The 13,632-nt window shown below is 33.9% G+C and overlaps 3 protein-coding genes across 4 annotated transcripts; 2 read left to right on the top strand and 1 right to left on the bottom strand.

Annotated features, from left to right (window-relative positions):
* Positions 1-1,765: 1,765 nt before the first annotated feature.
* On the bottom strand, positions 1,766-3,592 carry LOC109011750 (transcription factor MYB24-like). The gene is made up of 3 exons (XM_018993061.2): positions 3,211-3,592; positions 2,864-2,993; positions 1,766-2,771 (listed from the first exon to the last, which is right to left on the bottom strand). The coding sequence occupies exons 1-3, from the start codon at positions 3,341-3,343 to the stop codon at positions 1,943-1,945; spliced, it is 1,092 nt and encodes a 363-aa protein (XP_018848606.2). The 5' UTR covers positions 3,344-3,592; the 3' UTR covers positions 1,766-1,942.
* Positions 3,593-8,660: 5,068 nt separating this feature from the next.
* On the top strand, positions 8,661-10,162 carry LOC109011730. Of its 2 annotated transcripts, none has more exons than XM_018993033.2 (2): positions 8,661-8,800; positions 9,593-10,162. In XM_018993033.2, exons 1-2 carry the CDS (start codon positions 8,785-8,787, stop codon positions 9,820-9,822), a joined length of 246 nt encoding a protein of 81 aa, XP_018848578.1. In that variant the 5' UTR covers positions 8,661-8,784; the 3' UTR covers positions 9,823-10,162. The 2 variants fall into 2 exon arrangements, with proteins under 2 accessions (XP_018848578.1, XP_018848579.1); XM_018993034.2 differs by having other exon boundaries at positions 8,665-8,800; positions 9,596-10,162.
* Positions 10,163-12,178: 2,016 nt separating this feature from the next.
* On the top strand, positions 12,179-13,629 carry LOC109011729 (EPIDERMAL PATTERNING FACTOR-like protein 6). The gene is made up of 3 exons (XM_018993032.2): positions 12,179-12,515; positions 12,859-12,908; positions 12,984-13,629. The coding sequence occupies exons 1-3, from the start codon at positions 12,407-12,409 to the stop codon at positions 13,209-13,211; spliced, it is 387 nt and encodes a 128-aa protein (XP_018848577.2). The 5' UTR covers positions 12,179-12,406; the 3' UTR covers positions 13,212-13,629.
* Positions 13,630-13,632: the final 3 nt, after the last annotated feature.

The following is a 13,632-nucleotide window of genomic DNA, read 5'->3' as shown; positions in this document are numbered from 1 at the left end:
ATTCTAACGGACAGGGATATGAGCCATCAACAAAAGAAAATAAATCCTGACCTCGCAGGTAAGCTGTAGTTTGCACCTTTCAAAGAAGGTAATTGTCGGTAGAGAACTTGGTGGTAACAATATGGGAGAAGGATGAGGTAACAGAGGAAGGAGGGGACGAAGATGCAGCCAGAGTGACGATTAGTCACTTGGTTCTGATGCCATGTTAGATAGTGTAGAAATAAGATAATTCATCTCATCTTATTGTATTTTACTGTATTATAGTGCCTATATATACACCAAGGAAAGAATAAAAAAGAGAATAAAGTTTATTACAAATGAAAGTAGAGAATAACAATATATTTTCTCTACAGTTAACTCTAGACATGACATGACCAACTATTTGTGTATTGTTCTACTCTTACATAGGTGAGGACGACGCAGGGTTATCATATAGCTTGATAGCGTATATGGTTTAATTAATTAATATTTCCTCTTTCCAAGGAAATCATAGGAAACCATATCAAATTCATTGTATGATTGTTTTTCTGTATGCTTTAATTGTAATGATTCGTACCATGTTACCCATCACACGTACGTAGTACTCACAAGTGGCCATCACTCTCTGCTAAAAGCTTTATGGCCTAAAATTCCTACGTGTTGACTATAGGTACTCATAATGATGTTCTCACTCACAAATCTCTCCTAATAATGAGAGAGAGAGAGAGAGTGTGTGTGTGTGATATAAAACTAGAAATAATCGATCAATATTATTGTAATTCTGGAAGTAAAGAAATTTGTTTTCATGTAAAACTACGTCGTCATTTTCTAAATCATATTCATATGTAGATCGTGGACGTTAATTAAGGGTTTAAACTTAATCATGATCACGCAATCTTGAGACTCAATCTACGCATAACTCTATATAATTTTAGACCCATGAATTAAACGTTAATGCTCTCGTAAAATTACCTGATCATTATTTCCCAATTAATCATAAATTCTGAAAATTTTGAAGATTGAGTTATTATATTTTCAATTCAGTGTGTAGAACACATTATCCATATAATTTAAATGATAATAATATTTAATTTGTAAAATTCAAATTTTAATTTTTTTAAATTTAATTATGCACGTAACGAATTTAATATACGTGTTATCCACATGACCAGACTAAATAAATTTTTTCTTAAAGATTAATTAAACTTAATTATGACTGTGCTCAAATTTGAACTCCAATTAATAAATTTTAGAAGCTTGGAAGCCATTTGCTCTATCAAGTAATTAATTATTCCTCCACTTAATTAAAATTATAACAAAATTTAAATTTTATTTTATACAGGCTATGAGAATTACTTATATACAACACATAATTACAAAATCATTTAAACCAATATTATTCCTATGATTTGTATAGTTTTTTTCCTACATGTAACAATCCATATTTTCCCATATATATATAGAGGCAAATTTGAATTCCCTAGATAGAATAAAGTTAAAAAAATAAAAGAAATTAAACAAGAGTAATACTAAATACAATATTTATGGATTGTATAAGCGTCGCGCACTCATTTTAAAAAAAAAATATGATTTATTATTAAAAAATTATTTTTTCTTGTGTATCTAATATTTATTATTATTTTTTAAAAATGAGTACATTCGTGTCACTTATGCAAATAAATATCATTTTTTATTAAAAAATTATATTTCCAATAAAACATTTAATATTTCCGTGAAATTTCGGGTCAACGGCTAGTATCCAAGATCAATAGCGCAGACTTCGCGTAAAACAACTAGCATTAGCATATATGCACCTATGAATGTAATTATAACTGATCAACTCGAACTGATCATAGACAATATCCCGATTACTTCTAGTGTAAATGCATTGTACCAATTATAAATACATGCATGCATACATGGTACCTATATATATATATAGCTCCAATTAAGTACCATATCTTTAAGAGTCCCAACTTGGAGGAAAATGAGCGTTTGTGACAAATTGGCCGCTTGAAAATGGTGAGAAGGAACATGCCGATGGAGAAGATGATGGTGTCGTGATGGCGTTGACATACTCCATTTGAAGGTTGGACATCATGTGTACTGGATCAGGTGGATAATTGGAACCAGCAGTTGGAAAACATGGAAGTTCTGATCTAGCAAGCGGGTCAAGTAATTCACAATCTTGCGAAGAAGATGAAAATGGCATGCTAAAAACATCACCATTAGTGATCGCACAAAGCTTTGGCATAGCAGGCACTGTTAACGAATCCTCATCATGATCATCATAATGCGGTGCTGTTATTGTTGGATCCAATATAAGGTTATCTTCGAGATAATGCCTTGTTGCCCCTATGCTGAAATTCTTATATTGTTCTTGACTTGGATCAAGTTGATGGGACCATCGGGGGTCATTAGAGGAAGATTTTGATGGTGGTGCCATTTGGGGAGGAAAATCATGAATCAAGTTGGTACCAAAATTGGTGTTCTGATCTAACTTTAGATCTCCATGATCAAAGGTTACTAACTGTAACAATGGGGTTGGAATGGGAGGGTATAGCTGGTTATGTTCATGTTGAGATCTAAGGATCCAACTAGGGTTTGCATTTAGAGAGAGGAAACTTTCTTGATCAGAATTACCATGATAACAGTACGTATCGGGAAAGTTACTGGTTATAGCTGCAGGAGAAACCTCTTGTTTGATGAGCTTCTTCTTTATGCTGGAATTCCAGAAGTTCTTAACCTCGTTATCTGTTCTTCCTGGTAGGTTCTTGGCTATCTGAGCCCACCTGTCCACAAAATATTGTACAATACTCTTGCTTGAAAAACCTTATAACAATCCACAATAATGAAGTAAGAAAAAGATCATGAAGAAAGCTACCTGTTTCCTAGAATGTTATGGAGTTCAATGATGAGGGCCGCTTCTTCAGGAGAGAAGCTCCCGCGTTTTAAATCAGGTCTGAGATAGTTTATCCATCTTAATCTGCAGCTCTTTCCACATCTCTGCAGGCCTGAGTCACAAAAACCAAATGAAAAAAAGAGAAGGGGAGGGGGAAGAGTAGAAATAGCATAACGAAAATTAACCTACAATGTAGAGGCGAAGCAACATATATATATATATATATATATATATATTTATATGTATATATATATATATATATATGAAAACTAGTGCAGCTGAAATGGCCGTGAGAGAGAGAGAGAGAGAGAGTGCAGTTAAAAGGTTACCTGCATGTTTTGGGACAGAGCTCCAGCAACCATGGCCATTGGTTGAAATGTAATTGACGAGTTTCTCATCTTCTTCCGGTGACCATAGCCCTCTCTTCACCTTCTGCTTGTTGCAGCATGAGTGATATCCCATCCCGATCTCCCTCTCTCTAAAAGCAGTGGTGCAGCCAATGGCAGATCAAGATCAATAAATTTAAAACATGAAATAGAGGGAGAAAAGGACAGAGAAAGGGCATAGCTCTAGCTCTAGCCCTAGACGAGGTTTTGAAAGAAGTGATAAAAAATCAGGAGAACAGGAGACATGATGTTAATTTGATACGGGAGTGAGGTGATCATGGTACATGACTGAGGCCATGCATGAATTTAATGATGGAGCTGTACAATGGTGGACCAGATGTGTGTATTTATATAGGGTTAGTCGCAAAGTGCTAAACTTGCAGCACCCTTCTAGAGCTGTATTGCTTATAAAGGATCCTTAATTTTTAGAAAGAGAAATGATACTTACAGTTGTGAATGTACAAATTTCGTGTAGTCATTTTAAAAAAAGTGAATAAATATATAACCCACATGAAAAGAAATTAATTTTTTAATAATAGACTCCATTCTTTTTCAAAGTGATTGCACCGCATTTACACATTTCACGACTATATGTAACATTACTCTTTTAGAAAAGCTTCAAGCCGGAATCGGTTTAAACTTTTAATTTACACCAGCCAATAAGATGCGGACAGGTAAGAGACTCAGATAATTTACTGTGAGTGCACGCTGAGAGCATTTCTCCTTGTTTCTTTCTCATTCTTCAGAAGGCTTCCATTTCACTCTTGGTCTCTCTCATCACCACGAATCCTGTCCCCCCCCCCCCTCTCTCTCCAACAGAAGAAGCAGCCAAGATCTCTTTTCAACAGGTCGCAAGTCAAGACTCTACCACCTGCAAATGAAATAAGAGAGACTTTTCAAGATGAACCGTCGATTTCCCTCTTTGAAATAGAAATCGTCAAATCAGGGTTGATGATTCTCAACCTTTTTCTCAACAGGTTGTGAACTCATCGATTTCTCTCTTCTCAATTTGGAACCTATATCCTTAATTAATCTCTGTAAGTGGGTTAATACTCAATTATGATTAATTTTAATACACTTAAATGTTTTCTGAAAACTCGATTTGTTTTCTGGAACCCATCTCCTTAATTAAGCTCTGTAAGTGATTTAATACTCAGTTATGGTTAATTTTAATACACTTTAACGTTTTTTGAAAATTCGATTTTTAGAACCCATCTCCTTGATTAACGTTTTATCTCTCTCTGTTTGTTTAGTTATAATAGAAATGGAATGTGTGAAACCCGCGTTGAAGACTAATTTTAGGAAGGAAATGACTATAAAATCAAATCCCACTAGTGGTTTTCAAGGATTTGTATATATATTATATATGATTAATTTTTAATCAACCAATTAAACAGTAGTAGTATATAGTTGTAGACGATGAACGAAGATCATCGACGTGATCGGGGGGAGGCTAAGGTTCAACCTCTCTGCCTTGGACGTGAGGATCAGCAGCAATACTTGACTTTCAATGCAAGCTGCTAGGCAGCCAATGATCATATCCTAGCAAGGTTTGTGATTGCATCTAAGTCGAGGTTTAGAGCACTCTTAATGGGTTTTATAAAACTCATTTTTAGGTAAAATTTAAAAAAAAATTATTAAATAATATAATATTTAAATGATGTAAAAAAAAGAAGATAAATTAATATATGATATATTATAAAAATTAATATATAAAATAAAAAAAAAATAATAATATAAATGATTGAGAGTACTCTTATATTCCATCTTTGGTTGGATGCTGATCCGGTAGACTGACGTCACTGACTTGCCAAAAACCTTGTCGTTTTGTGAAAAACGAGTGCATGTCAATCGCTAGCTGTACGCACGTTCATCTCAAGTTGCTCAAATTACGCGATGTTTGCATGATGAGTTTTATTGATACATTGATTTGACGTTCAACATGACCATTTTCAAGTAATTTTTTTTTTTATATAATTTTTTTTTATATATATAATGTATATTAAATTTAAGCTATACGTGCTATATATTAATTTGTTTAGGGTTTAGAAATTCGGGTGATCATCTCATCAAATATTAGATGTAGAGATACTAGTAAAAGAATCAGGCAGCTAGCAGAGAAGCTAAGAATTTTGAACTATGTACATATACCAAATTATTAAATCCGCTCATCTTTGCAAAGATAGATGGAAAACCAAGGTTCGTGTGTGCATGCATGCATGCATATAGTAAATTAAAGAGTATGTATATAGTGAAAGAGTTTTGTTATATATACATAAGTCGATGTATTGACATATCACTTATAGTGAGATCTATTATAATTTAAAAAAAAAAATCAAAACAACAATCATACTGATGTGAAAAACTTTCACATCAACAGTATATAAAAAATAAAACTTATAAATAGATTTTTTTATCGTAAAATTAATAAATCCGTAATCATTGATGTATATATAATGCACTCTCATTCTAATTAATTAGTTTCCCAAGCGTGAAAGTCTTCAAGAGGTATTGATGGTGTGGTTTTATAAAAATGAAGCTTTAATTTGAGATGTATGCAGCTAGCTAGCTAGATGACGATTCCCCCATGCATGAGTACATGAATTGAATCATTGAGTTGATCTTGATCGCGGTCTCGAGAAAATGTTTTCTAGGAATTACCTGGCTAGAGATTTTTAGCCTTTTTTTTTAAGATATACTTTAACTATAAAGAGATTATATAAAATTAAATTCATAAACTGATGTAACTTAATGCAATGCGTGAAATTTTAGCCAATAACTTTTTTCTTTTATATTAATACTTAAGTACTTTGCATGATATATAATTTTTATATATATTTCAGCCATACATGCATACAACTTTTTTCTTTTTTCGTTTGATTGATTTGAAAGTATGGGTTATAAAAGCAGGTTTTAATTTGGTGTCAAAGCATAAATTAATTAAAAGAATAATGCAAGACATGAATCCCCTCTTTATATATAGCATGCAATTACTAAAACTAGCTAGCTAGGGCATGATGCATTAATAATGTGAACAGGTTTCGCAATGTCATGTTACAGACAAATTAAGCACTTTACCAAATTAAAGGTATCATTGAAAGGGGACATGGAGGAGAAGATCATGTAAAACAACCTTCTGTGTATAGCTGCACATAAATTTGAAACCATGAAATTAAGGTATCCCAAAAATACATATCATTTTTTATCTCAATTTTCCCAGAAACATGATATATGCATCTGAGCCATCTCAAGATTGTCAATCTTCAGGCCAGGAAATCTGAAACATGCATGTACTAATTTCCCACTTTATCGTAATATCCTCAGCCAAAATACACACACACACACATATATATATATATATAGAGAGAGAGAGAGAGAGAGAGCACTCCTTCAGGGATTCATGATCTTGCGTTTTTCAGTCTGTCACTGCAAGCAAGGCTTTTTCTTGCTGAAACAGGGCTGATGGAAGCATCTATGGTTTCACACTATTTGCTGCTTCTGAAAGAAAAAGCAGGAGTTTGGAATGGCTTATGATTGAAGAAATAGAAATACAAGCTTTGCTGTTTGCTTTATTTGTTGAGCCATCAAAGGACAAAAGATGCAAATGATTTTTGTTTTTTCCCAAGTACTGATTGATCAGGAATCAAAATAAGTATATGATGGTACTGGAGGAAATGGCCATGTTATTTAATTTGTTTGTCTTTTCTTGAAGACTATTGCATTCGGTATATATATATATATATATATGGTCACAGCTTTCAGTCCATGTTTGAAGAAATTAGAGACTTTTTTCTTCCTTGGGAAAATGAATTTAGAGATGCATAATCAAAATGTACAAAAAAAAAAACGCAGAGAGATAGAGAGAAAACATTAGAATTCACAACTTAGATAAAAACAATTGATCCATAGTTTTCTTTTTTAACTGGTAATTGATTTCTGTATGTCTATATATATATATATATATATATTGATCTAATGCAAATAATGGGAAACCGAAAGCAAAAGTCGAAAAACATAGAACGTACATATTATCCATATAAATTGATGCAAACAAAACTACATCGTACCCCACAGATCATCAGAAATATAAAGAAGGATGAATGTACAAGAAAATAGTCATCCGAGGAGACCCCACTTGGCCTTCCTTCTATTCATGGCAACCCTCCCCATGAATGAAAGAAAGAAAAAGAAAGTTCCCATGTTTACTCCAAACTGAAGAAAAGCATCCATCCCGTTCCTTTTCTTTCCTTCACTTCATGAATATCCCATCAAGATTGACATCCAACAAATTTTACAGCTTTTGGATGCCGCCAGCAATGCATCCTGATCGATTTGTCGCCTTTGTTGGTGCAACCGATCCCTCACGTGTAATTTGTAAAGCCGTCCTGCGAATAGATGATGATCATTGAGCATCTTCATTTCCTATCACGAGCAACGTAGAGTACATGATGATGCAGTACTATATAAGAAAAAAGAAGTCAAACTTCAACGGGTCCGCGCTGTCTCAAACTTCTCTCAAAGCATGGCTCTCGGTTCTGGTTCGGAATTGACACATGAACAGTTCCTTGTGTTGTCCATATTTGGAGAGATGCTTTAATTTCCACGTGCTGTATAATTTTGTGGTCGATTTTCTCTTCTGATTGCTTGGAGATGGAATTATTAAGTGATTCACTGTACATCAAAGAGACAAATGATGTTGATATATGCGGTTCTTTTGTAGAAGACAATGCTCGAGAAGAGCCGAAAGAGTTGTAATAATGAGTGCGTAAGCAATGTGTAATTATTTAAAATAAATAAATAAATATGAGATTATAATATAGAAAAAAAAGTTAATTTTTTAATAAAAATAATGCTACATGTAGTCATAAAGTATACAAGTATTTTGTAGTTACTTTGAAAAAAAGTGTGATCCATTATTAAAATTTTATTTTTTTTTTATGTGGGTCTCGTATTTATTTATTTTTTTCAAAATGATTGCACGGTGCTTGTGCACTCACGACTACAACTATCATTTCTCTTTTAATAATAGATCTCACTTTTTTTCAAAATGATTACACTTGTACACTCCACGATTACATGTAGTATTACTCTTGAAGATATATCCCCCCTCTTGAATAAACATTTTCTTGGTATATATCTCTTTCTAGGCCCAGAGATAAGTTTGGGCTGTAATGATGGGCCAATACCCAGATAAAACATAAAGAAAATGCTAGGCCTACTAGTACTTACACTTTGTAGTTAGCAAGGGAATAGAGACAAGCCCACCCGTAATTCACAGGCCATGAAATTTACTTTAGCCCATGAATTTATTTTTCTTTGTTTATTCTACAAAAAGTAAATGAAAAAGAAGGAAAATAATGTTGAGCTTCCATCTGAACCGTCTCAGATAGTCTCTAGTCCCACACATCAACGGCCCAGATGTGACCGAACGGTCCAGTAGTGTAAACTATAGAGAGAGAAGAGAGAGCTCTGTTCGAACCAGAGGTTCCGAACCGCAAATTTATCTCAGAAACTCCAATGGCTGAGCTAAAAGGTATTTAGTCTCACTTCGATCTTAATATGTACCCCCACTTCTGCATATTCCTCTTTTGTAGTTATTAGAAATTTTCATTGCCTGTGTTTTTATTGCTATATATGTTATGAGTACCCTTAAATCTGTATAAAAATATGATCTTAGTGATGGGCTTTGGTGTAAACGAGTTTAATTTCAGATCTAATTCGTTTAGAGCACTTTGGGTTATTTTGAAGATGTTTAATTTGCATCAATCTTAGCTCTGGAAATAGGGTTTGTGTAAAACTGTTAACTTGCATGTATGATCCTTGTTTAATAAACTTCAAAATCCTTGTCGTTTCCATTTTGATTGGATTTGCATTGGTCTCCTGATGTTGGTGTTTATGAGATTCTAATGAAAACATCTACTTTACGCGTTCATGGGTCTGTATCCATTTTTAGTTGAATTTATGTCGAAAGTATCTGTTGGGCAAATGCTCAAGTTGGCATCATGCGCTCCATTTGTTTCAATTGGATACTTTTTTAACTCCTATGGGGAAAAACAAAAAGCAAAAGGAGGGCCGAGAAAGAGTTCCATGAACAGATATTTTGCTGAAATAAACTAAAAATAGGAAATGTATTTTTGCCCAACTCTTCGTGGGGGTACAGGGGATTTAGATTTCATTGTTTTATTTATTTATTTTTTTTTGTGTAAAAATCGTGTATATATATATATATATATTTATTTGCATGCATTTAACATATGGGAGTAAAATAATTAAGTGTGATCCTTTTTTCATATTTTTTTCTTCGTTCCTTTCCCTTTTTTTGGAGAAGGAAAGGATGTAAATGAGCAAGAGACTGAAGCAATAACCCACACTGGAAAATCACCCGACCATCTCAAGGAAACACATGGAAGGAGTGATGACATTGACAAGAACACCCAGGTTGATGAAGTCAAAGGGCCTAATGTGTTTGAACGGGTAAAGGAAGAGGTTGAGGCCCTTGTTGAAACAATTCATCCTAAGAAAGAATCCAAAAATCATGATCCATCTTTGAAGTGAGAGGTTGGTCGAGCCTCAGTCATTAGAAGGTTTGAGAAATTCACAGTCAATGTGATTAGAAAGCTGGAGAAGCAAATACCGAATGATGATTAATTTCTCTTGATTTCTACGTATGTATGTATGTGATTTAACCATCTAAATTGAACTATTGTGCTCAAGTACTTTTCCTGGTTATTTCATTGTTCAATTCGACTACTGGAATTATTTGCTTGCTTTTCTTACATGTTTCTAGTTCTCATTCGGAAAGAAGCCATGTGAGAAAAATGCAGCAAGGTTTCTCAAATGATCATGATGTTGGTATGAAATTCTATAGTATATGGTCCTATGGATATTTGGATGAGATTTATAAACATTTAGATGCAAGTTACAGATATCAAAACGTTGCCAAACCTTGCCAAAGTTCTCATTTTTTTTCTGAGAACTAGTGATGTCTTTGCAATCTCAGTAAATTCCTTCATCTGATTGATGCCTTCAATCTCATACCATAAGCCTTAACCCAAGGGGAACTAAAAATTCAATTGTTTGCTGTACTTGCTTAAGATAAGGCATATGTAGATATGAAACATGGAAAATGACATATGATATCCCCTATTCGACTCCTATTTCGCTTTTGTTAGATTTGATATTATCCATCAACCATAGCTTTCGACTTTTCCCAACCATATCTCAATAAATAAAGCATTGAATATTGCTGTTAAGGCCAAATTAGCCCAGAGGTTCCAGTAGTTCAGAACAGCGATGCCTAGCTACATCCTACATCTCTAGCTAGAGAGAGAGAGAGAGAGAGAGAGAGAGCAATGGATGGCATAATCAAGCTTTGCTTACGTTAAGCTTGTTTCCCAAGGTCAGTTTCACGCAGCTCAGCTCACGCATGAAGTGCTTCTTCGCTCTTCAAAGATTTTGAAGTTTCTTTTTTTATATTCATATAGCATTTTTTTTCTTTCTTCCTCCTTTCTTCTTTCTGCCTCACTGATACTCTCAGACAATAAAAAAAAAAAAGGAGCAATATATGGTTTAGGATGAATGTATCATCCATGAAGATATCGGATGATATAGAGAGATTGACAAGCTTATCGGGAATATGAAAAGAAAAATAATTTGTACAATTTTAAACTATTAAGTCTTCATTTTGAAAAAATAAAATTTATATTAAAAAAATTATTTTTTTAATAATAAATTCTACTTCTTTTTAATGGGAGTGTCGGCTTTACACGCAATAAGATTGTGTAAATATATTAAAATGTTTTGAATAAATAAGATCATATGATTCATATGCATTAATCCACTCTTAGAAGTCTTAAAAAATAAAGGAAAAATATTTATCATCATATTTATTATTATTTTTTAATATTTATTTTTAAATAATAAATTTATAAATGAAATATAATAAATAATTTTAATAATTTAATAATATATTATAAAATGACGAGATAATGACGATAAAAGAGATGATTATGATTAATTTAAAAAGAAATTGGTTAATATTGCTGAAAGTTTTTAAGAAAACAAATACGCAGACCAAAAAATACATGTTTTGATAATGTACGGTGGAATCTATTCCATTCTTCAGTAAAAGTGATCATCTGGACTTCCCCAAAAAGGTTATCAGGGTCACCAAAATTCCTAATTGAACATCCTACTGATGGCCCAAATAGACGGCTCAGATTGGATGATGGTACAAATCCTGTGTTTCCCACCTACCAACCTGCATAAAGGTCACTCGGGTACATCATTTGAAAAATATGATTTACACGTAATATTTTTTATAATATTTTACATAATTATATTTTAAATGAAAAATATTTTTATAAAAATTTTATAAAAATAATATCATTTTATAAAAATATTTTTATTTTATAATATTATTATACAATATATTATATAATACGTTGAATATATATCATTACTCTTTTTAAATTAAATTTTGCTAGTGCTGAATGTCTCAGACAGTGATGCTCTTTCCAAGTATGTACTGTGTATAAATAGTTATCTGCAATGGATTTTTTCTCCCTTTTATAGCAATGAAACTGTCAGACATAGAAAGAAACCACAAAAAACAAAAAAAGAGATGGGGGCCTTCTGCAGTCTATGCAGCTATTCTTCTGATTGCAGTGAGTATGCAGGCTTGCAGGACTTTTAGCACAGACCCCAAGAAAGGAGCCGTTATTCTGGGGTACTAGACTGCCTCATATTACTGAGAGATTGATTTGTACGAGTGAGAGGGAAAGAGATTGATAGAGGTTGGCTTGTGTTGATAGATAAGAAATCAAAGAGCACAAGGAAGTGTCAAGTGAGACACAGAGACGTAGCAGCAGCGTCTTTTAACTAATTGACAAGAAACCAGGATCACTTGCTTGTGAAGCAAAATCTCTCCACCAACACAAAGATAGTAGGAGAAATCCAAGAAAAGAGATCATCAGCATCTGGCTTGCTTTTAGGGAAATGGAAATTAGTTTGGCTTGCTTTTCTCGCCTTCTTATATCCCAGCAATCATGCATTCTTCCTTGAGTGGATTGATCACCAACTATCTCTCTCTCTCTCTCTCTCTAATTGCCAATCGACATCATCACTTTGAGCTTTGAAGATGAAGGGAAGAATTTGTTGTTTTATGATAGCTCTGCAGATGGTGAGTTGGGCATCTGCAACAAGCAGGACTTTTCCATCAAATTATAACGTTGGTGCTCATCAACCAGGTGAGAGCCACTTGCCCTTCCTCAAGGACTCCCTTTTCGGTCAACAACATAAAAGTTCACTTTTTGCTGCAATAATCATATCTATTTGGTTTCGCTAGCTTCATAGCTTATCCCTAAAACTCATCGGGTTCGAACTTCATAGCTTCACTGCGATTACCACTATGAAAAGAACAGCTAAAAGTTTTGTTTTGGAATGATTACGGCAACATTTTGCTTCGGCTATTGAATGCCATCTACCTGAGAAGCTGCTTTTAGATATCTGAATGGAAACCTTTTACTTCCTGCTATAGCTTACCAATTATAGCTTCTCAAACTAACTCTGCTATTTCCATCACTTGATCAGGGCCAGTCCAGAACTCAGAGTCTTCAACCGTTACCTTAAGCGCAGCAGAGGTTAGTCTCTCTCTCTCTCTCTCTCTCTCTCTCTCTCTCCATGGATATTTATCAGTCAATTACTGTTTCTTAAAGGGTTTCAAAAGCGAGAAAGCAAAGATAAATGAAGAAGTAATTTACAAAGGGGCTAGCAAAATAGGGTCAATTCCACCGAGCTGCGAGCACAAGTGTCGTGGATGTATTCCTTGTGACGCCATTCAAGTACCCACCACAAGCAGACACAGCAATGTGGGCATCCAGTATGCAAACTATGAGCCTGAGGGTTGGAAATGCAAATGTGGTCCTTTCTTTTACAGCCCATGAAGTCCGCCATGAGGAAGAATTCCATTAACAATAACATCTACTGTCATTGTACAAAAGTTATTTCTAGATTAGCTCAGGAGAATCTTCGCCAAAACAACGATTAAAGTAGAAGAGCAAGAAAAAGTTTTGATAAAGAGAATGTGTTTCGCTCAAGTATCGGAGAATGTGAATTTTTTAGCATTACAGTTGAGTGGATGGTAATGCTTTGCTGGAGGAATGTACTTGCGGCTTTCTTGAAATGCCATATGTTTTCGAATTTCAATTTTCAATAACCATCGGGCACACTGATACTTTGGAGAATGTGTAAAAATTCGAGTTTATGACTGTTGCCACAAACTAATGGAGGTTCAAAATCCACCATTAAAGCTGATGACACAACTGTATTTTTCATCCAAAATACAACATGCTGTGTCCTCAACCA

The sequence above is a fragment of the Juglans regia genome, chromosome 12, assembly GCF_001411555.2.
Source record: "Juglans regia cultivar Chandler chromosome 12, Walnut 2.0, whole genome shotgun sequence".
NCBI classification, from domain to species: domain Eukaryota; kingdom Viridiplantae; phylum Streptophyta; class Magnoliopsida; order Fagales; family Juglandaceae; genus Juglans; species Juglans regia.
This window is presented reverse-complemented; position numbering and strand designations above follow the sequence as displayed.